Source organism: Panthera leo, chromosome D3, assembly GCF_018350215.1.
Source record: "Panthera leo isolate Ple1 chromosome D3, P.leo_Ple1_pat1.1, whole genome shotgun sequence".
NCBI classification, from domain to species: domain Eukaryota; kingdom Metazoa; phylum Chordata; class Mammalia; order Carnivora; family Felidae; genus Panthera; species Panthera leo.
Window position 1 is genome coordinate 24,624,195 of NC_056690.1, and position 22,540 is coordinate 24,646,734.

The following is a 22,540-nucleotide window of genomic DNA, read 5'->3' on the forward strand; positions in this document are numbered from 1 at the left end:
GACCCGCTGTGCAGGGAATGCCCGGCCAGGGGGTCTGCAGGGCCTTGTGCCTCGAGGGGCTCAGGCGGGTACCCGGCGGCTGACCTGAGCCCTGGGTTGGGGCCAGCACGTCCCTTGTCTTGTCCGCAGCTCCGGCCCAGAGATTAGTTGGCACGGTCCTCCCCATCAGCCTGGGGGCTGCCGCTGATTCCAATGGTCCTCACGTTCGTTTGCCTGCACACGGTCGCTCCACACAAGGATGTAATTAAATCCTTTGAACAGCACTTTGGGACGTTTGAGGATGCAGGAAAACTCTATGGAAATGTAAGCTGTTGTGTGCAGCTGGTTTGCCCTGCGGTTTCTGTCAGTGCTCACTGCTCTGTGAAAATCACCTGAAAGGAAGGTGAGGAAGGCGAAGCTGGGAGGGAGGCCCGGCCGGCCCCCGCTGTGCAGCCTCCAGCCTGCCCTTTCCGGGACCCGGAGCACTGTGGAGCAAGTGGCGAATCCCTGCCCGCCCCGCGTGTGCCCTGCCTAATCCCCTGGCCCTTCTCTCCCCAGGAGCTGCCAGAGCATGACGAGCTTGGTCAGCAACACCATGTCGCCGATCAAGGACGGGACCTCCTCTCTCCCCCGGAGGCAGAGCTCGTTCGCCAGGCCCCCGCTCCGCGCTCTGTACGACCTGCTCATAGCGCCCATGGAAGGGGTAAGTGCCTCCCGGGGCCGAGAGGCTTCTAGGCGTCAGGACGCATCATTTACCGCTCAACGCCCATGTGTGCCCCTCAGATACAACATGGGCTCCTGAGACAACCGGGGTGGGGGGTGGTTTCCAGAACACAAATCTTCTCTGTCCAGCTTCTCAGTCGGTGTTTGGAAGCGCTTTCTGGGTTGGCTGCTGGTTAGTGCGTGACGCCCCGGGTTCCAGCTGCCAGGCTAAAGTCGGAGCTCTGCTCCTTTCCAGCCAGGAACATCTGGCCTCAGCTGTGTCAGGTACACGGTGAAGTGCTGCCCAACTCCCTCCTCTCATCAGACCAGACTCCGGGAGGCCCAGGGAGGCGCGGGGCTGTGCACACGCCCACGGTGGTCAGCAGCGAGCGCGCCATCGGGGTGGGCCCCGAGCAGATCCAAGAGGGCTGTGCCCATGGCTCGGTCTCACCCTGCGGGACTGCTTCCCCACCTCCCACCTGTCGTCCGAGGGTCTTGCCAGAGCAGCTCATGCCAGGGCCGTGCTGTCTGCCGAGAACAGATCCGTCGGCCCCTGCCACCGTCAGGGGCCACTGACTCCACCCCAGAGTCCAGCATCAAAGACACCCTTTCACTTTGGATGTCTTGAAAAGGTTGAGAACGGCCCCTGATGGGTTTCTGTGGCTCTGGTCTTCGCACATCATCCTTCCATCTGGACACGGTTCTCCGCCTGGGTTGGGGAACCCAAAGGGCTCGGGGATCTTTTGAATCTGAACGGTGAGCCTATCAGATGCGTTTGTATGTGACTGTGTGTTAGTCTGCTCTGGCTGCTTTAACAAAACGGTGTGGACCGGGTGGTTTAGAAAGCACACATCTATTTCTCATGGCTCCAGAGGCTTCAGGTCCCAGGTGAGGGTGCCAGCATATTCAGTTTCTTGGCGAAGCCCCTCTTCCCGGGTACAGACAACCCTCTTCCCACTGTGTCCTCACACGGAGGCTCTGGTGCCTTCCTCTTCTTGTAAGGGCACCGGCCCCATCATGGGGGTTCCGTTCGCATGACCTCATCTAAACCGAATTATGTCCCAACCCCCCCCCCCGCCCCCCCGCCCAGTACCATTCCACAGGGGGCTAGGTCTTCAATGTGTCCCTGACAGGCAGTCCTTAACAGACCCCACGGAGAGCCCAGAGTGCCTGCATCTGGGGCCTGGCTCTCAGACAGGGAGGACGTGCTTGACGGGCCCTTGGACAGCAGGCTGCCGGCCTTCCCAGCCCGCACGTCCTGGCCGCTGTGTGCAGCCAGGTGGGAGGTTTGTCTTGCAGACGTTGGGGTGGCCCCTCGGCAGCACCCTCGCCCACTGCAGCCCGCTGGCAGAGGTGATGTGCCTCCTCAGGAAACCCCACATTGACAGTGATTCCTCATCCCCAGGAAATGCAGAAGCATTTGGCCAAGGACACGTGGCACTCGCCCGGTATTTTTCAGGAGGCCGTGCCCCCTGCCTGGGCCCTCCAGACTTCCCTCGCTCAGGGAGCCGGGGGCGGCTGGCCGTCTGGACTCCTGTCTGACGCTGCCCTCCCCTGGCTGGGTGACCTTGGCCAAGCTGTTTCTCCTCCTCGAGTACCTGTGTCCTCATTAGAAAATGAGGACGACCCCACAGAGTGTGTCAGGTCAGAGCAGGGCTGGGCTTAGCGGGATCTGAGGGGCATGCAGGGCAGCAGAAGCAGAGAGAGTCCCTGGTGAGAGGTGGCTGCTGTGACCCGGTCACTGCCCCTCCCAGCACCCCAGGCCTCTGGGCCCATCAGCACAGAGGCCCAGTCCTGTCTCCACCTTTCCTGCAATGCGCTGGGCTGTCCTGTTCTTCTTAGGACCATTGTCCCCTTGGCGTCCTCTTTTTAAGGAAGGGCCAGGACTGCAGAGAGCGCCCCAGCTCAGAGCACCTCTGACAGCATGCTATCAGAGTGTGATTTGTGTGCCACATCTCAGGGAAGCAATATACACCTGTACCCTTAGGCTGATTTTTCAGGTTTTCTTTACTGCCATCAGTCGTCACAAAGACCGTTTTGGTGACTTACTACCACTGCCTGCCGCCCTGAGCTCTGCATCGTGCACTGATGCCCCAGCCCCTCTGAAGTCTATTGGGACCCTCCATTCTTTCACTCACTCGGGCCTTCTGAGTGAGTGCATTTCTCCTTTTGCACCTGGGTCCCAGATTACTTAGTCCCTGAACGTGCAAGGGGCCAGTGGGAGCGGTGAAGAGGGGCAGGGAGAGGAAAGGACTGGTGGGAGCTGTGAGGAGGGGCAAGAAGGGGCTGGTGGGAGCGGTGAGGAGGGGCAGGGGGCGGAGGGCAGAGGGGGAGACTGGCTGTGACCAAGCGCATACTTGGAAACTCAGGTCATCTGGAGTTGACGAGCTCCTCGCCTCTCTCTGGGCCAGCTCAAGTGCACCCTCCTCCTTGAAACCTTCCTTGCCCTCTTTTCCCACCACCCTGCAGGCTTCATCCCCCTCCCCACCCGCCACTGGGGTTCCATGTATGCCCCGTGTCTTTCATGGCACCCCATACCTCACCGGACTCAGAACTTAGCTCTTGGCAAGCCTCACCTTCCCTCTCTTGCTGCCCACCCCACACTCCCTGAAGGCGAGGATGGTCCCTCATCTGTGTCCTCAGCAGCTGGCACAGGGCCTGGGACACGTTGACACTCAGTGATGTTTGTGGAATGCTGCACTTGCTGTTTGGGACTAGTCTGTCATACAAAGCAGAGGACCCAAGGCACAAATCAGCCCTTGGGTTTTCTGTGGCCACTTTGCGGCACTTGAGAGCTTTCCCGGAGGTCGGGAAGCAGGAGGAAGGGGCTGGGCCTGCTCTTACACACCTTGGAATCCAGTGAGACCCTGACCCCGCCAACCCGCAAGGTGCCAGGATTCTAGCTTACTTCAGGGTAGGATCATGCATGCCCGCAGGGGACCCACACCCACCCCACCGAGCCAGGGGAAGGTGGTGACTGGGGAGGGGAAGACTTACGGCCCTCAACAAGTTATAACAGCGAATGAAATCAGCCTTTGTGGCATTACCCAAGGAAGGGAAAAGCCCCGCCACCAGACCCACTGGCCAGCATGCAGTTCAGGAACTACACCGTACGAACACATGTGACAGAGCCCCACGCGCCCACCTTCAGGGTGCAGTCTGACCTTGACATGGGGCATTAAGTTCGAAAGCGTATCCTTAGTCCCTGATAGTTAAACTCTTCTCTTTTGTGGCCGAGGTGTTCAAATACGGTGAAGGAGTGTGGGCAGCCTCAAAGGAGCCAGAGTGAAACCTGTCAAAGGCCATTAAAGTAAATGGTCAGAGCAAGAGCTTTTCCTAGGCTCTCTGAAGGGATCCGTGGTGTTTCAGTAAAAACACTTGACTGAGAAGTTTCATCCATTCATTCACCAGGTACTTGTTGACATGTGTTGGGGACACACCGTCCCGGACACGGAGGAGGAGGTGCGAAGCGGGTGGCTATCCCGTGTGGGAATGTCAGGTGGGATGGGCTGCAGCGACGCCTCCTCAGTGGGCCGCCTAGGTGGAGGAGGGGGCCTGGAGCTTCCTCCCACTTCCTAAGGCCAGCACACCCGCCTGCTCTGGCGGCCACTAGAGGGCGATAGGACACCACCCGCCCGCTCCCGGCCCCGTCAGCTCCCAGGCAGGGTCAGACCCTCTTCCACATTTTCAATGAAAAGACAAATCAAAGCCTAAGGTCCAAGCTTATGAATCACTGACACTTCAAGACTAAAACGATTAGCCTCTTCACATGGGGCTTATAATTATTTGAACAACTGCCTTTGTTTAGCCCCAGTCCTATGGCTGAGGGACTAGGTCAGACAGTATGAAAAGTGGAACAAAATAATATTTTACCCTAGGCTTCAACCAGTATTTGATTTAATCTGGCTTAAGGGAAACCCTGCCGTGGCTCTTTCCTGGAACCACGCCGTCCTTTGCTGTCAGGGACGAGCACGTCCAGCTGTCTTCCAGGAGGGCCCGGCCGCGTCTGCACGTGACCCATCATCAGACATTAAGTGAAGTCCTGTCTGACACCCACGAGAGGAAATGTCACCGAAGAGAAGTTGTAAGTGCTTAGTGTGAAAGGGACTGGACCCTGTTTGTGTCCCTGGCATTTATTTTTAGTCAAACTAGAGTAAAAGACAGTAAGCCATGCTTCTGGGCCTGGACTTAAGAGGCTCCCCTGGGGTGCTCAGGGGAAGCCCTTGTTCACTCAGGTCCCAATTCACCCCCTCAGTTTGCACACAGGGCTTCACCCAAAGCCAGAGGCTGCTTGATCAAGGTGCCAGACGTAGAACAGGGAACTGCCCAGGATTTGCTCAAATCATTGTCCACAGGTCCAGATTTGGGGCCCTTTCAGGATCACTGGAGTTTGGACTCCTTCTAGTTATAGTCCCCTGTCATCCTTATCATTACTTCCATTTACCGAAATTCCCCGTTTCCTATATTTACAGTCATAAAACCAAGGTTGTAGGACAGACTGAAAGAGTGAATGACCAGGATAAGAAGGAAAAGTATTCCTGGCCTGCCTGTTGACGTGGGCTTACCTGTTTCAGGATCCCCAGAAACGTGCTTAAAACTTGCAGTTCAGGTCTGTTAGGTTGGGAAACAGCCTTCCTGAGCACCAGATCTCTGGGAAGCATCTGAGACCTCTCATCAATGTCTGCAAGGTGCGGTTGGGGCGAGGGGGGGGTGGGTGGTGTGCAACTCAGCTCTGCCTGGGTTGTGCCTTGAATTATTGCTCTGGGGAAGAGGACTCTTGCAAAATCCAGTAGCCTGATAAACCAGTTTACCCCAGAGCAATGCCCCAGGAGACAACCACCTGGGTGCCTGTTTTGTACATAGATTGAGGGTTTGGAGATGGCCAGGGAGTATTTGTCCCTAGAAACAATCAGACCTACACTCCAGACTGCGGAGTGGAAGATGAGGTCCTTGAGACTGGCATGCTCAGGGCTGCCCGCCCCACCACCAGCCTGTCTAATGGATTTCTGAGTGAGACATCTGCAGTAATACTCAAAACGAGGACAGCAAACATTTCTACAACTGATTAGGAGAAGGAAAAATGGAGGCAATAAGCTAGCTCCATTTGGTTTCTGGGGCACCAAAACCGGTGGGGAGAGCAGGCTCCCACGAGGTGAGTGCTGTTCCCACCTGGGCCAATGCTGGGTTCTGGCTCTGTTCAAGTGGATGTTCCACAGCGGCTGTCTCAGCCTCTCCTGGCAGGTTCCTGCCCCTGAGGGCACGAGGGCTCATTGTTACCAGGTCTGTCGAGAAAGAGAAGGCCAATTTTGTCCAAGGCCCCTGCGGCTTGCGCAGCCCCTCTGGCTGATTTAGCTGGAGCTGAACACTCCTGGCCGGCAGACCCTTCCGGCTCTGGCTGGAGGATGGTCACTTTTCCCCAGGACCTAAATTCCGAACCCCTCCCTTAATTTGGTTCTTCAGGCAAACCAGTGGTTTGTTGTCTGGCCAAAGAATATAGTCGAAGGGGTTGACCCGTACTCCTGCTTTTCTTGTTGGATTGCAGTGTGTACAGTCTATAGATTTTAGTCATGGTCTGAGCATTACTTCCAACAGGTTTGTGATATTTGCTGAGACTGTGTGCAGCCTTCCCTGATGCCGGGATCTCCCAGAAACATCACGGAAGAGGTTTCCCTACCTTAAAAAGGTCTGATCAATTCACTTGAGCAAAAAGATGAGTCAGGAAGAAAATCCCAAGCCTGTAACACAGCTCTGTAGTGGCCAGATTCCAAGCAGTTCTTGCTTCTGGAATCCTTGTAAACAGTAAAGTCCATTTTATCCCAAATCGAATCTGCCCGAAAACTCACGGACCCAGGATCAGGGGTGTTTATTCCTCTGGCCTGTGATGCTGTGGCACTCTGAGGGGCTTCCTGTATCCTCTAGTGACAACGAAGCTGCCTGTACATGGAGGGTGCAGGCAGATCCTCCGAACCCTGGTGACCTGCGTGCAGCACATAGCTCTTAAGCCAGAAGCCAGGACACAGACATCATGGAGTTTACCCAAGAAAAGGTGGACACCAGGGAAGGTGTGGTTCAGCCCACTGGGTAACAGACCGCTGGTTTGGCCAGGCTGGAGCACGTCTTGAGCTGCCGGCAAGCAAAGGCCATCTCTGCGTGGGAGCAGGCGGGCAGACAGTCGGCTTCCAGTTGGCAAGGGTATGCAGTGAGAGTCCAGGCGCCTGCCGGGGCAGGGGGCCTGCTGAGTGCACAGGGTCCCCGGGACCTGGTTTTCATGTGGAAAGGGCTGTGGGAAGGTTATCGCCAGACCAAGACTGCAGGGTCCTTAACAGACACGTCCTGGGCTCCACTGCACGTCCCTGCACCTACTGCTGACCTAGGCCTTCCCTTGGCATTGGCCCTCCGTGCCTTCCCCTGAGAAAGCTCGGCAGCGAGCTTCCTCCACAGGAGACCTGGCTGCAGGAACCCAGTCACAGGGCAGGTGTTGACAAGGTGCCAGGAGCTGAGAATCTAACAGCCGCCCACACCCACCTCCAGGGTGCCCACTGCCTGCCCTGTCTAAAGGAATAGTACCCCCCCCCCCCCCCCCCGTGCAAAGACTGAGCTTAGCCTGAGTCCACTCATTGCCAGGCCTGCCTTTTGGGGCACTCGGTCTCTCCCTTTTCCATCCTGGGCCTGGCACACACTGGGATGGGCAACGTCACTGGGGGAGTAGACAGGTTTTAGCACCCCTGGCCTTCTTATCTTATGCTATTTCAAAAGATCCATTTCTAGACACTTCAGAAGTCAGAAAGTCTGAGTCTTTGCTGGAATTTGTTGGAATGTATTAGTTGCTGGTGTGGGGCTGATGCTGATCCCGTTATCTTACAAGCCCAGGACTCTTAAGAAGCCAGCAAATACCCTTTCTAGACTGACATTCGGAGGCACAGAGGAGCCTTTCTTTGAATTGTCTTTCCTTTTTCCATCTAATAGATGATATGTAATTTGGATAGAGACATCACTTTATTTTCCATTTTCAAGTTCACATTGGATTATAGCTAATCTTTTGGTAAAAAGGCAGTGCACGTGTATCCTTGGAGGCAGAAAATTCAGAAGACAGTTTCCAGGGCATCTTTTCCAACACGTTCAGTCCGTTCCCCGTATCTTTTAACTGGAGCTTTCAGTCTGCTGTGGGGCCTGTCTGCCCACAAGCCGGTGCTGCTGTCGCCTGCCTCCTTCCACACTGTCTGGACAGGGGTCCCATTCAGGGCCCCCACCCAGGACTGTGCGCATGTGCAGCTCAGTACCAGCCACGAGGCACCATTCCAGGAGAACCCAGACCTCTGTATCAGACCCAGACGCAGTCCATTCAGAGAAAACTGTCCCCATCTCCAGGCTACAATTCCAGAGACTTCCCTCTCCTCACGACCGAGGTCACTCTTCACCAAGTCCCGGCAAGTCTTCTGTCCCGTTCTCTCCGTGCTGTCTCCTCATCTGCATTAGCATGCACAGCCCCATCCCCTGTGACGCAGGCCTACCTCTGCACATTCATCGGAGGCTCCTCAGCAGAGAATGTATGGCAGGTGCTTATAGCTGACATGAGCCGTGCTTTCCTGTCTGACCTCGGGTGGGGCCCTCCCCAGCCTGCCTTCCGCGTCTCTCCCCAGCCTTGTTCTCTGCTGACCTCACGGGCCTCCTCTGCCCGGGCCAGGCCCTCCCCAGCCCTCACCAGCCAGGGCGGCCTCCTGGCAGGGCCCTCGTCATGTCCTGGGTGGGTACCGCCACCCTCTGGGGCTGACATTTTAGGCTTCTGTGGTGATGTCATATTTAATACCAACTCGTTCAGTAAGGGATTCTTAGGTACATTTTCTGAGTACACCGTTGTAAGCTTGCGAGCAGGCCCGGACTCCTAACTTCTCTGGCTTCCCCCCAGTCCACAGTCTTCCTGGCTGATGGAGAAGCTGTCACCTGGTGAGGGAGAATGACTCCCAATAGCAGGGCCACATGACGCTGACTGCCCCTCGTGGAGATCAGAATTTATTGTCAGAGAAGACACCCATGCTGCCTTCGGGGACATGACATCACCCACGTTTGGGCTGGGGCCCCCGATAAGGTCTTGCAGGGAGAGTTCACAGAGTCCGTACAAAGACCCTTCCAGTGACGCCTCTCTGAATGGCCTCCAGCCTCGGCATTACAGCTCTCACTGGCCCAGGACCCCTCTGTTCATTCTGATTCCCGCGTGTGCGTGCTGTCGTGACCGGGGGCTTGTCCAAGAGTGGTGTGGATCCCGGGGAAGCCCGGGACCTATGGGGTGACAGCCAGCAGAGACTTATCGGGGGCTTGGGCCCCCGGCAGCTAGAGTCCCAAGAGGGCCTCTGAGGGTGGGGTCTGTATCTCATCCACCAAATGCCTGGTGACCCTGGACCAGCCGAGAGTGGGCCCGGTTTTGCACATGGCAGCAGCCCGAGCCCCCACATTGCCCACGTGTCGGGCAGGGAGGCCCCCGCTGAGCAGTGAGTGGTTGTCTCTGGTAAGGCTGCTGACCCATCAGCAAGGTCGGGGCACTGCCATCCAGGGCAGCTTCCCGGGGCCGCCTCCACCTGCAGGGTCAGGGGGGTCCCTCAGCATGGCCACAGTGGGTGGGGACTCCCACCAGGCCCAGGGGACTCCCAAGCCCTCAGGCACCCGGCCCTCCTCGCCTCCCTGGGCCCACCCAGAAATTCATCACACAGTGTGACGCAGCCCACTTCCTCCTCCCTGGGTTATACAGTGATTCCTTACCCCTTCTTGGGCAATAGCTCTTAAAGTGAACAGCAAGCAAATTGGCCTAATAGTTTTTATCTCTGCTTTCTTTCGATGCATCTAGAATTTTTAAAAAGTGAAAGAGCCACAGGGGGTTTGTACGGACTGAATGTCCCGCCGGGCACATGTCACTTTGGGTTAGCTGAGTGCCTTCTGCAGCCTCGGTCGAGCGCCCTCAGCAGCACGTCAGACGGATTAGGCGCGCACATTCACTCCTGCGGAGCACAGGCCAGCGGGGATGGGGGTGACGGGCGTCTGGCTGTGACTGTCCCAGAGCCAGGGCCAGGGCCAGGCCGGCAGCCAGACGCCCCGTGCTCTCGCTCAGTCTTCTCCCCGGGTAGGCTCCGGGTGGCGTCCCCTTGTGTGGCAGCGGCCTTGGCTTCGTCTCTGTTCACACTCAGCCTGGGCCCAGTAACGGTGTCACAGAGGAATCACGCCTACACTGCTCTTAGGGTTTCCGGACCAACGTGGCATCCTCTGGCCTGGCCCTCGGTGGTAAATGACTCACAGGGCTCTTTCTGGAACAATTCCCCTGCCTCCCATAGACCTACTGGGGCCAGTCCTGGTCTTCGTGGGACACTCCCCTCCTTGACAGGTGACCTGGTCTCTCACCCTGCCCTGCCGACTTAAAAAGACCGGCCCCCTGGGGCGCCTGGGTGGCTCAGTCAGTTGAGTGTCCGCCTCTTAATTTCGGCTCAGGTCATGATCCCGGGGTCATGGGATTGAGCCCCGCGTCGGGCTCTGCGTTCAGTTTGAGATTCTCTCTCTCCCCCTCTGCCCTTCCCCCACTCGCATACACTCTCTAAAAATAAAATAAAACACAGGACTGGCTCCCAACCTCCCCCTTGGGTGGGGCCCGTGAGGCGGACAGAAGCCCCCACTGGGTGGTGCTCCCGTGGGCAGCGCCCCAAGCCACCACCCATGCTCCCCACATGGACGCTTTGGGCCTGCCCGGTGCTTGCTGGGTGCATCCGTGTACGTGGCTCGGCAACGCCCGGTGCAGGCAGGTCCCCACCTCCCGGGCCCCGGCTCAGGTGTCCACGCTTCCCGACAGGGCCTGATGCACTCCAGCGGCCCCGTGGGCCGGCACCGGCAGCTGGTCCTGGTCCTGGAGGGGGAGCTCTACCTCATCCCCTTCGCCCTCCTGAAGGGAAGCTCCTCCAACGAGTACCTGTACGAGCGCTTCGCCCTCATCGCCGTGCCGTCCATCCGCTCCCTCAGCCCGCAGGCCAAGGTAAGCCTCGCGCCCGCCGCGGTGCCTCGCGGTGGGGTGGGCGCCCGGAGGACGGTCTTCCTGGCCAGCCTGGGCTCCTGGGGGTTAGGGTGTGATACCTTCACAATGTTAATTTTGTCGTTTGCGGCCCGGTAGGTTGGCCTGGGAGTAGATCCGTCCGGAGGTCGGGGGGCAGCCCTCCTGACCCCTGACCGTCCTTTGCTGTCCCAGGAAGCCGTGATGTGTGTCATTTTTCTCCAGATGTCTTTGCCGTGACATCAAGGTTGGGAGCTACTCGGAGGCACCGGGTCAGGCCCGAGGCCAGGCTGAGTATCTGAGGAACGTGGTTTCCCCCGGCGCCCCCGACCTCATGCTGACCGGGCGCTGAGTCTGCCCACGGCGGAGGGGCCGCAGACAGGGCTGGCGGACACATGAGATTACCGTCAAGTGGAAATGGGTCTCACAGGCCAACGAAAGAACTGAGCACAAACGAGGTGGCTTTCAGGGGACAGACAGGGATTTGGGTCTCATTCCGCACAAGAGTCAGCGTGAGAAGCGATGTCCACAAAAATCAAGAGGGCGACAGTAGGCCATCCACAGAGTCATGGGTCTCACCCCACAGCCACCCTCGGCCCGTCTGCCTGATTGGAGAGCCTTCCAGCCAACCCCGATCCTCTTCCCCTTCTCCAAACCCGCAGACCCTCACGGCCCCCGACCCGCCGGGCATGCACTCTGGCGGCCCAGCTGCCCTGCCCAGTCTTCAAACTTGAAAATGGCCTCAAGTGCCGGCACTCTCGGAGCCCCACAGAGCCGGCTCAGACGGGGCCCCTCCTAGTGGGAGAAGGTGGCTCGTTTAGGAACCCAAACCCCACACCCTGGGTGTGGACAGCCCCCTTGGGATCTGCCTTTGCCCCTGTTGACCTTGGTCATTGACATGGTTCAAACCAGGTCAGCTTCTGCCTCGCGGGGCTTGGGAAACCTTAGTTGTTTGACCGTTTTCGGTGGCTGGATTGTAACCTTCTCATGGAACAGAATTAGTTCGAAGTGAAAGAAATTATTTCCTCTGAGTATTTTGTGTGGCCGTGGCTGACTCTGAACCCCAGATGCGAAGGGAGCTGGCCCCGTTGGACACTGTCCCGCACGGAGGGCCTCTCGCTGCACCTGCTGCCAGAGGCACCCTGAGGGGCAGAGGCGGCCCGTGTTGAGAGAGCTTCGTGCTGATGACAACAGTGAGCTGGCTGTTTGCCACCGTAGCCAGGAAGAGGGAGAGGCCCGTCTCCTGCCCGACGCCCGGCAGGCGCTTCTCCTGCCGAGTCCGAGGTATCCACGTAGTGGAGCCACCAGCAAGTTATTCTGAAATAACTTGATACTTGATGTTTCCCCCCACAGCATCGAAAGGCACCTCTGGGGGGCAACCAGAACTTCGCTGGACTTTGTGCGATTTTATTTTATTTTTTTTAATTTTTTTTAACGTTTATTTATTTTTGAGACAGAGAGAGACAAAGCATGAACAGGGGAGGGGCAGAGAGAGAGGGAGACACAGAATCCGAAACAGGCTCCAGCCTCCGAGCTGTCAGCACAGCTCCCGACGCGGGGCTCGAACTCACAGACAGTGAGATCATGACCTGAGCCGAAGTCAGACGCCCAACCGACCGAGCCACCCAGGCGCCCCTGTGCGATTTTATAATTCAGTGATGTTTCTATTTTGCAGCACAGGGAGCAGAGGCCAGCCGTGATCTCTCCAGTACAGAGTGTGTTAAGTTAGCTCTGGCTCCGCCGAGACTGACTTGCCTTTGGTCACTCCCAGAGCCCTGACTCCTCGGGAATGAGTGTCCCCCTTATTTCAGGGCCCGCAGGGAGGTCTGCGGGAGTGAGACGCGTGACGCAGGCGGGTACCACATGCCCTCACCTCCTGCCCCTGGGCCCCCAGGGCTTCACAAACGGGAGAGGCCCTTTCTCCCGTTCGGTCCCAACTGTCGAGAGCTTGTCACATGGAGAATCGCCGTGTGATTCTCCGTGAGATGAGCACCCGGGTCTAAAAGGTGTGGAACGTTTGAGCGAACGAGGTCAGTGGGAGAACAGGTGCAGCCGAGCTGGGCCCAGCCCTGCACTGCCCGGAAGCCTGCGGCCGAGCCGGCTGCCGCCGCCGGGGCAGCGGGCCACCGTCTGACGGGTGGCCCGCTGGTCTGTCTTCCCTCCCTAGTCTCACCTGAGGAAGAACCCGCCCACGTCCTCCAGCTCCACGTCCATGGCGGCCGTGGTCGGTAACCCCAAGCTCCCGCCGGCGGTGATGGACAGGTGGCTGTGGGGGCCGATGCCGTCGGCTGAGGAGGAAGCCTACATGGTGTCAGAGCTGCTGGGCTGCCAGCCCCTGGTGGGCAGCGTGGCCACCAAGGAGAGGGTCATGAGCGCCCTGACCCAGGCCGAGTGCGTCCACTTCGCCACCCACATCTCTTGGAAACTGTCGGCCTTGGTCCTCACCCCCGGCGCTGACGGCAACCCGGCCGGCGGCAAGAGCTCCTTCGGCCACCCTTACACGATCCCCGAGTCCCTGCGGGTGCAGGACGACGCCAGCGACGGGGACAGCATCTCAGACTGCCCACCCCTGCAGGAGCTGCTGCTCACGGCCGCCGACGTCCTGGACCTGCGGCTTCCCGTGAAGCTGGTGGTCCTCGGCTCCTCTCAGGAGTCCCACAGCAAGGTCACGGCGGACGGGGTCGTCGCGCTGACGCGGGCCTTCCTGGCTGCCGGCGCGCAGTGTGTCCTCGTGTCCCTGTGGCCCGTGCCTGTGGCCGCTTCCAAGATGTTTCTCCACGCCCTCTACTCGTCCCTGCTGAACGGCCTGAAAGCCAGCGCTGCCCTGGGGGAGGCCATGAAGGCGGTGCAGAGCAGCAAGGCCTTCTCGCACCCATCCAACTGGGCAGGTAGGAGCACGGGCCGCTGGTGGACCCCGGGGCTCGGTCCTCACGGCCAGCCCCCCGCTGGGGGTGAGGAGGGCAGCGCGGGGCCCCGAGGAGGCGCAGGGAGAGGGCAGTGTTTGCGGAGACTCTGGCCTTCTGCCAAGTCGGTCATTTACCCCCATGGTGTTAAGGTGGTCTTTTTGACGAGGGAGCCGCAGAATAGTTTGCCATTGGAGCATGAGGGTCGACCTTTCCTGAGACGTACGTGTATGCTGGACGACCCATTTTATGGCACCTTCGCGTGAAGTCCCTTGAGGGACTGTAGGAAAGAGCCGTGTGGTAGAAGGACCCTGGGTTTGGTCATTGGGAGACCTGGGCTTGACCTAGCCCCACGCCTGGGCTCTGTGACCGGAGCCTCACCCTTCCTGGAGCTCAGCGCCCTCACTGGTCACAAGAGGGTGAGAACTGCTCGTCCGTGTGTGGACCGTCTGGGGAGGGGGCGGGTTCAGTGTCTGTGACACGTGTGCTACGACAGCACGTGCTCTGGGCGGACCTGCCATGGGCTCGGAGGTCTGGGAGCGAGGGGACAGTGTCGTCTGTGACGTGTGGTCACAGGTGGGACAGGGGCTGACCTGGGGACCCTCCCGTGCGGGAAGCCCTCCCTGGCAGACTGCCAGCACCAAGAGTCCGCCCCGCCCCCCAGCCTCACCCAGCAAGGGCCACGTCGCTGACGCACCCCACGATGTGTCAGCCTGTGGCTGTCTCTCAGGGGCGGCCCCTGCACCTCCAGGATGCTCCAGAGCAAAGGCCAAGTTCCCATCAGTGCCGTAGCAATGGGACCGACCCGTAAACAGAGTGTCTTAGTCTCGAGAAACAGAAATGGCAAACACACCCCTTTCAAACATTTATATTTCGTTTTAATCCACGTATACGTTTAAAAACCGGGAACAAGATGGCTTTCGCCTCACCCTTCCTCTCCAAATAAGTCGGGTTTGCGTCTGACGACAGGGGTGGCGCCATCTTGCAAAGGAGGGGAGGCCCGAGGCGGACCGGCAGCGGCGAGGGCCAGCGGTGGTGCCCGGCCACCAAGCCGTGTTGTTCAGAAATGGAAACGTTTGCTTGCTTCACGCAGCGGCACAGCCGTAGCGTTTTCCTAAAAGGTGTCCGGAAGGAACAGGACAGAAGCTACCGTTTCCTCATGCAGCTGAAGACAAACCTCCTGGCAGCGGCTGTTCCGCGGGGGGAGGGCCGGGGGCCGGGCTGTGCTGTTCAACTGCTTCCCCACCGGGAGCCGCGGCAAGCAGGGCCGATGGCGGCAGCCCCATGACGGCTGGCGGCACTGACGTCTGCTTCTGTGTGCTCCCCACAGTCAGAGGGGCTTGGGCCCCCGTGCTTGGCGCTTCTTCCTGACGGCACCCTGCGCCTCTCTGGGGGATCCCTCCCCCCCATCTTCCCAACGTGTTTATGGATGTGGCGTCTTTGTCCTTGTTTTAGCGACGGACAACACACAAGTCACCGCTCAGTGCTGGGGACAGCAGTGTCTGAATGGTGCTGCCCTGCTCACCTTAAAAACAGCCCTGCCTCCTTCGTGCCCTTGGAAATCCCCTTTTCTCCATTATCTGGGGGCAGCTTGGCCCTCAGCTTGCTTGGTGGCTCGAGGAGACCCCTCCGTCCCTCCCCCAGGCACTGCCTGGGTCCCCCCGCCCCGGCTGCCTGCTCGTTCCTTCGGCTAGAGAAGGGTGCCTCCTGCCCCGCGGCTGGTGGCCCCGTCCCCGGACATGTTCCAGACAGACACAGGGGTGTCTCCGGTGTTCCTAGGGATGGTGGCCAAGCCAGGGAAGGGGCCCCGGGGGCCCGGCCCGTCAGCCCAGGGACCCCCACGGCCTCTTCCTGCCCTCACTTCCTGTGCAGCAGGAGGACGGAGGCACTTCCCCGAGTGCCCACCGCTCCCGGAGCAGCGAAACAGTATCAGTTCCTAAAAGGGAGGGGCCAGAAAGGCACCTTAGGGTCCCCCGGTGAGTTAGACATCCCCGCCGTCCGTCCTTCCGCTTTGCCGCGCGGGCCCCTCTTGGCCCGGCGGCTGTGAGGTACCGAGGTGAGGGCGGGCTCAGAGACGCCCTCCTTGGTTCTCCGCAGGGTTCCTGCTCATCGGGAGCGACGTTAAGCTCAACAGCCCCTCGTCGCTCATCGGCCAGGCCCTCACGGAGATCCTCCAGCACCCGGAGCGCGCACGGGACGCCCTGCGAGTGCTGCTGCACCTGGTAAGCGCCTCACCCAGGCTCCCGGGGGCAGACGCCCTCGAGAGGAGGGGAGACTGTGGCGTTTCCCTGGCACCGGGGGACACGAGCAGGTGGAGGGGGCACCGTCCCCAGACGTCCACGGGTTGAGCCAATTGGTCGAGCGGCAGGCACGACACGTGTCCCGGGCACGGCTGTGGCAGTCTTTGCCGAGGTCCTGGGGCCCACGTCGCGGCTGCTTCTGGGCCATGTGGCCTTGGGCAACTCGCCTGGCTCGCTGAGCCTCAGTTTCCTCATCCGGAAGGGGGGATAAAACTTTGAATTTTTCAAGGTCATCGGGAGGATTAGAGAACAGGTGAGTAGCTGGAACACAGTAGGGTCCTAGTGGCTGAGAGGTGGTATTTTAGAGTCAAACGGCACGGGCCTTCCCTGAAATTGGGTTGGAGGAAGAGTCCAGCGCTGACCCTGCATTTGGCCAATCCCAGCCTCTGTGGGGCCGGCGCAAGGGTATAGACAGAGGCTCCACATCAGCGTCCACACATTTAAAAGTTACACATCGGGCCAAGAAGCAGTGACACAACATCCCTTCCGCTCTCCCACTTGGTAACCTGGAAGGCGGCTTCTAACAATTTAGAACCGTCAGCCTCCATGGAGCTCTGCGCAGGGAAGACCGGCCCCGCCCCAGCCCGGGGGGTCCACGTGGGTGGACAGTCCATGCCACATCCATGCTCTTTCCAGACCCGATGCAAACAGCTGCCCGCTGCCACCCCGGAGGACAGAGGTGCACACGCCATGGCTCTGTCCGAGCTCGAGAGACAGAGGACGTGGGGCCCTGGGATCCACACAGGCCCTGGAAGCAGGCTGGGGGCTTTGAGCAGGGAGCTTACTTTGGGGGCCGGGTTCCGGTGGGCACATCCACTCAGCTGGGCACGCTTATTGCCCCCATGGGCCCGGGGCCCGGGCGGGGGCGCTCAGTGCGATCCTGGTGGTAGGTCGGTCCTGTACGTTTCCTGAGCTCAGGGTCTGCCTGACATCAGTGTGTGGCCAGGTAGGAAGGAGGTCACCTGCAAACCCCAGGCGGCCCACGGGCCAGACTGGAGGCAGCCCACACCGCCTGCTCCAGGGTAGCTGAGCTCACTGCTCTGAGAATTTGGGGAGACTCTCCCGGCTGATTCGGACCTGTGCCTGGAAACCGCACAGAGTGATTCGGCTGCTCGGCTTAGGACCCTCTCCGGCCCCGTCGCCCCCCAACCCCCACCCCCCGAGTCCCCTCCTTCCTTGCTGCGGCCCCCAAGCTGCTTTTCTGAGAGAACCGAAGTGCTCTCTCTACCCCTTTGGCTTTCTTCTCCCAGACCAGGCTTGGAGCCAGAGCCAGGTCTCTCCACTCCCCACTCAGCCCTGCGGCCCCTCAGGCACATTTAAGGGCTGTCTCTTCTTTCTTGGCTTCGTTTCCCAGGGTGAGTACAGGGGCCATGGGTCAAGTTCACCAGCCCTTGCCTCCTAACTACCCTGGGTGCCCCCCGGGCCCCAGTGGGCAGCATGTCTCCAAGGCGTGCCAGCCAGCCAGCTGGTTGTCCTGCCCAGGAACACTCCTGTCCTGCCTGTGAGGTCAGTTCCCAGCATCCCAGGGTCGTACTGTGAGAAAATTCTCAGGTGACATCCTGGACGGCTCTTCTGCCCCTCCAGTGATGGCACACGTGCCCCAGGGCACACGGGATCTCCAGAGGGACGGAGCTTTCCCCTAAGGAGAGAAACCTGCAGGGAGGCCGGAGGCTGTGGGAGGTGCTCACGGGGAGAGCGGACTCAGTAGTGACTGGACACACTGAGCCCAGCGTGTGCCAGGCATGGCTTTGGCCCTGGCAGGTGGGAGGGGGACCTGAGGTGGAAGGGGAGGCATAGGTTCTAGAGGTCACTGCCGAGGGACGAAGGGGGAGTCAGGGGCACGGGGAAGAAGGGCGCCGCCAGCCAGAGCCCCGCGATGGGGACTGCTTGCTGTGTGTGAGGTGTGTGGGCCAGCGAAGAGGGTTCGGGGGCCTGAAGGTTTGTCCTAGTGATGGGGCACCGCTACATGGTTTGAGGCAGTCCTGAGAGCAGGTTTTAGATGAGTCATTTGAGTGTCTGTGGGGGAGAGCCGGGAGCAGAAGAGTGGGCTCGGGAGGGGCCAGAATTCTTCTGAGTCTCCCAGCCCTCGCTGGCATGGACCGGAACCTTCTTTCCCTTCGTGCCCTCCCCTGCAAGAAGCCGGGCCACTGCTGCAGTGTCAGGATCCCCAGGCCTGGGCACCCAGGGGGCAGCAGGCAGCTGCGTACTGGCTTCACGCCTTAGGCTCTGTGTGTCCCCAGAGCCTCCGGGAGAGAAACCGGGGCTGGCCCCTGCCCCTGCCCGGAGTGGCGCTTCACTCCCCCTCGCCCTTGCAGGTGGAGAAGTCCCTGCAGCGCATCCAGAACGGGCAGCGCAACGCCATGTACACGTCCCAGCAGAGCGTGGAGAACAAAGTGGGAGGCATCCCCGGCTGGCAGGCCCTCCTTACCGCCGTGGGCTTCCGGCTGGACCCCCCTGCCAGCGGCCTGCCCGCAGCGGTCTTCTTCCCGACCTCCGACCCAGGCGACCGGCTCCAGCATTGCAGCAGCACGATCCAGTCCCTGCTGGGTGAGCCTCACGGTCCCTGCATTCATAGGGATGCTGGCTCTCACAGCTGGAAAGGAGCGAGTGTCCCAAAACATGGCAGGGTCGCAGACACAGACCTCTCCTCACGTGGAGGAGATCTGAAATAGCAAAGCATTCTCTGCCCCAGCAGGGCACGGCCCTGGCTCTGCCTCTTCCTGGAGTCACACGGAGGAAGGCTGGGCAGACAGTAGCTGCCTTAATATTTCATTGGCAGCTTCGGATCACAGCCAGATTCATTGGCTGTGTGGCCAAACCCCAGCATCAAGCAGGCTGCAGGCGCTCAGAGCTGACTTTTGTGTATCACTCAGAGGAGGTGATGCTGCCTGAGCCAGGGCTGGGATCCCAGGAACGTGACCACACACCTGGAGGATTGCAGCAGGGGCAGGACTGGCCTTTCTCTGAGCCCCTTCTCTCCTTTCTCAAGTCAGACATAGACCCACATGCCTGGCTGTCCCACACTTTTGAAAATGCCACCGACGCAGAGCGTCTCAGGCTCTTAGCCTGGGGAGGGCTATGAGTGCAGAGGCTCTTCTGGGTAACACGCACCTTCTTCTTGGTTTAGGTCTGCCCAACCCTGCCCTCCAAGCCCTCTGCAAGCTCATCACTGCCTCGGAGACTGGCGAGCAGCTCATCAGCCGGGTGAGTTGAGCTAGCTAGGGCGGCTGAGCCCAGGCCTGAGGGCTGTGCCAAGCTGGAAAGACGGGGTGATTTGGCCCTAAATAGGAATCTGCAAGTAACACTGTCTTTTGCTTTTTTCAGCCTTTGGGATTAGAAAGAAAAGGCGAGGGCTGGGGGTGAAACGGCCCCCCAGGCATGTGCATGCACAGGGGGCAGATACTTGTGCTGTCCTCTCTGGGCACTGGGTTCCGAGAGCAGTAAGGCATCAGAGGATGCCTAAGGGGCCCTGTCCCCTGCAGTCTCAGGCCATTTCCTGAACTATTCAGTGGCCTCCTGCACCTTGTCATCCCCAACCGCCAGCTTTTTCTGCTGACAAGTGTTAGAGCCACATTCCCTCAGCCAGCAGGTGTAGGGCTAGCCTGCCAGGTCCACTACAGGTGTCCAGATCAGAGTATGAACCCTGCCTGAAACAAAGTAGCCACAGCTGTGAACACAAAGTCAACTCTAATGCAAGATATTGGTTAGCAGGTTTTTAAAAATGTGCTTTCTTTGAAGGGAACGTAGATCTAATTCAGCAATCAGGAAGAGTCTAACTCTCAGTATCATGTAGGCCCTTCCCAACTTGGCCTCAGAGCTCCTGACCTTCCTACTGCCAGTGAGGGTCTGGAACAAGGGGAAGAAGTGACATGGTGAACCCCAGGGTGACCGCTGTGTGTGGGAGGGCTTCCAGATGGTATAGCGACCATGAATTACACAGGACAGTTGTCTCTGGTCATCTTGTAGTGTAATAATTTGAAAAAACAATATATATTATTTATCAGCTTTCATGTTAAATGTTAATGTTTCTGTGCAGAAATAAAGCTGTTCTGTCTAGGATTAACCTCTGAAAATCTGAGTGCCTGGAGCCCCCCACCTACCTGGGGTTGTTTCCAGCCCAGATCTGGAACACCGTAGCTCAATGACATGGCCCCTTCTTTAGTTCCTGCTCGCTCTGCAGTAAGCGTGTTACATCTCCTTGTCGGAGAGAATCAGGAAGGCACTTCTAGAACGTCCTGAACCCAGGAGGGCTGGAAGCCTGTGCTCTACAAGAAAGAGAATTCTAGAATTACATCTGCAGGGCAAGGCTGAGTCCCAAAACCCAGCTGCTTGATTTCTTGCTTTGGGTGGCATCACAGGGACTTTCTGCCTCCTATCCCGCTGGGCCCCAGGCACCATGTCCGGGGCTGCCCCCCCATGGCCGGCAGACAGTGGATATTTCTTGAGTCACTCTGGAACCACGGACGTTTCTAGAGTGGCCTATACATGGCCTGTGCACCCCCTCCCCCCGCCTCCCACCCGAGTCCTGCCTGCCCTGCTCCTCTCCTGGCAAGGAAGGGCAGGGCCTGGCTACCCCTGACCGCGTCTGGCCTGGTGTGGCTGTTTGTTTTCCTGTGTGTCCCTGCTGACTCTCGCTCCTCTCCCCTCCCGGTCAGAGCCGCGGGCCTGGTGTGGCGCTTCCTAAAGCAGTAAGCAGCTCGTGTTGCATAACAACCTGTGCTTGAGTCTAAACTCTCTTCTTTCTCTCTCTTTTTCTTTCTTTTTCTTATAATCTGCTGGCCGAAGGCTGTTAAAAATATGGTTGGAATGGTGAGTAACTACTTTAAGTAGCAACTGTTGTCAGGTGAGCCCCTGCACCCGCCACCCCCGCGTCCCCTGGGCCCGCTGTGAGCTCAGGCGCACGTGCTGTGGGAGCCCCGTGCACCTGCCCACGCGCGCCCCGGGCTGGGCTGACCCCGGCCGCTGGCCACCACCTCGCGCGACTGCCCTCTTCCTCTGCTCTGGCTCCCCCTTTCCTGCTCCACCCTTCTTGTGTTCTTGATTTGACCTCTCAAGCTCCACCAGAACAGCAGGGGAGGAAGTGACTTTAAGTGAGTGACCCTGACCCGAGTCGCCACGGGCACTCGAATGGGTCGTGTGGGTTCTTCTGTGAGCGCTAAGGCTCTAGAACATACCTTCACCATGTAACTCGAGATCATCAAGAGGGTTCTAATAAAGACTAACGAGGGGGCCGGCCAGTCCTACAACCCACCCCTCTTCTAGCCCCCGAACCCCAGCACCAGTGCGCGGAGGGAAGAGGTGCGTCTGCCCTGACCTGTGACCCCCCCCCCCCCGAGCCTCCCCAGAGGAGCCAAGACGGTAGGCGTGAGGTGCCATACAAGGAACTTCCAGTGCTGGGCACGTGTGAGGTCATTAGGGATGACAGCACCAGGTGACGCAGAAGTGATACAGGGGACAAATCGCAGGCGGGCTGGAGGGGACAGAGGTGCTGGGAAGGCACAGGGCTCACCTGTTCTTGTCCCTCAGCTCCACCAGGTGCTGGTTCAGCTGCAGGCGGGCGAGAAGGAGCAGGACTTCGCCTCGGCCCCCATCCAGGTGTCCATCAGCGTCCAGCTGTGGCGGCTCCCGGGCTGTCATGAGTTCCTGGCGGCTCTAGGTAGGACGGGGCACCCTTCGCCCACGTCTTCACTCCCGTTTTTCAAAACCCTGTTTCTCCCGGTTTCTACTGGAGAAGGCTGGTAGATTCTTAGGGGTCTTTGTGTTTTCTTAGCTGTTTTGTTATGTAAAGACGGTTCAAAGATTCCAGCACTTTAGCCCAGTTTCCAAACGGCCCTCCAGCCTGGTTCCATCTCCCCTACCTACCTTTTGGTCTCATCTCTCATTTCTAGGCATCATCTTAATCTAAACGCGCTAGCTTTCAGCACCATTGGGGATCAAGCCATGATTAAAAGCTAAAGAAAACAAAGTCACAAAATAAGGGTTTTAGGGTCGGTCTCTATCCTACTGTTGAAACTCCGTTAGATTTGTTAGATTTGGTGCTGGGGACCTAGAACTGCACGCACCAGGATTCTTGTGCACCCAGATGCTTTCTGTTCCTTTTGTGACACTGAAACGTGGCTGAGGCAGCTTGACATCATTGCTCCTTTACTAGATGTGTTTCTGGATACGAAAACCACAAGAGGCTGTAGGCTGCTCTCCTGTCGCACTTAAGTGCCTGTGTGATTTGCCCGGGAGCCATTCCCTCCACCAGCTTCTCTGCGAACGCCTGGGTCCTGTGAGGCAAGGTGCTAGGCTCTGGGGGTGCAGCACTGAGCAGAGGACCGTGCGCTCCTAGAGTTGTCAGCCTGGTGGGCAGATATGGGAGACACTTGGCCTAAGGGGAGCACCTTAGGTCACAGGCAGAAGCATTAGGGTCCTAGCGATGGCTGCAGGGGTAGGAGGCAGGGAGGCAGGGGGGTGTCTTCAGGGGGAAAGACCCAGGCAGAGGGAAGAGTCGTCGGTGAGCATATGTGTGAGGCACCCATGCTGGTGCAGGAGGCACAGGGACAGATGAGGCCACGGGAAGGCCTTTGTCTGAACCTGAGGGAGTGGGGGTTCCGGAGGATGACACAGCTTCAAGTCACTGTCACGGA

At 59.0% G+C, this 22,540-nt stretch overlaps 1 protein-coding gene across 3 annotated transcripts in view; it reads left to right on the plus strand.

Annotated features, from left to right (window-relative positions):
• TTC28 (tetratricopeptide repeat domain 28) overlaps positions 1-22,540 on the plus strand; it is a 628,165-nt gene that overhangs the window by 599,049 nt on the left and 6,576 nt on the right. For 2 of the 3 annotated variants that reach the window (XM_042910405.1, XM_042910408.1), the window contains 8 exons: positions 538-682; positions 10,511-10,690; positions 12,873-13,593; positions 15,706-15,830; positions 18,224-18,455; positions 19,036-19,112; positions 20,694-20,717; positions 21,435-21,564. In XM_042910405.1, the coding sequence (XP_042766339.1) occupies positions 538-682; positions 10,511-10,690; positions 12,873-13,593; positions 15,706-15,830; positions 18,224-18,455; positions 19,036-19,112; positions 20,694-20,717; positions 21,435-21,564 (1,634 nt within the window). The remainder of the gene's footprint in view (positions 1-537; positions 683-10,510; positions 10,691-12,872; positions 13,594-15,705; positions 15,831-18,223; positions 18,456-19,035; positions 19,113-20,693; positions 20,718-21,434; positions 21,565-22,540) is intronic. The other variant, XM_042910407.1, reaches the window with a different exon arrangement.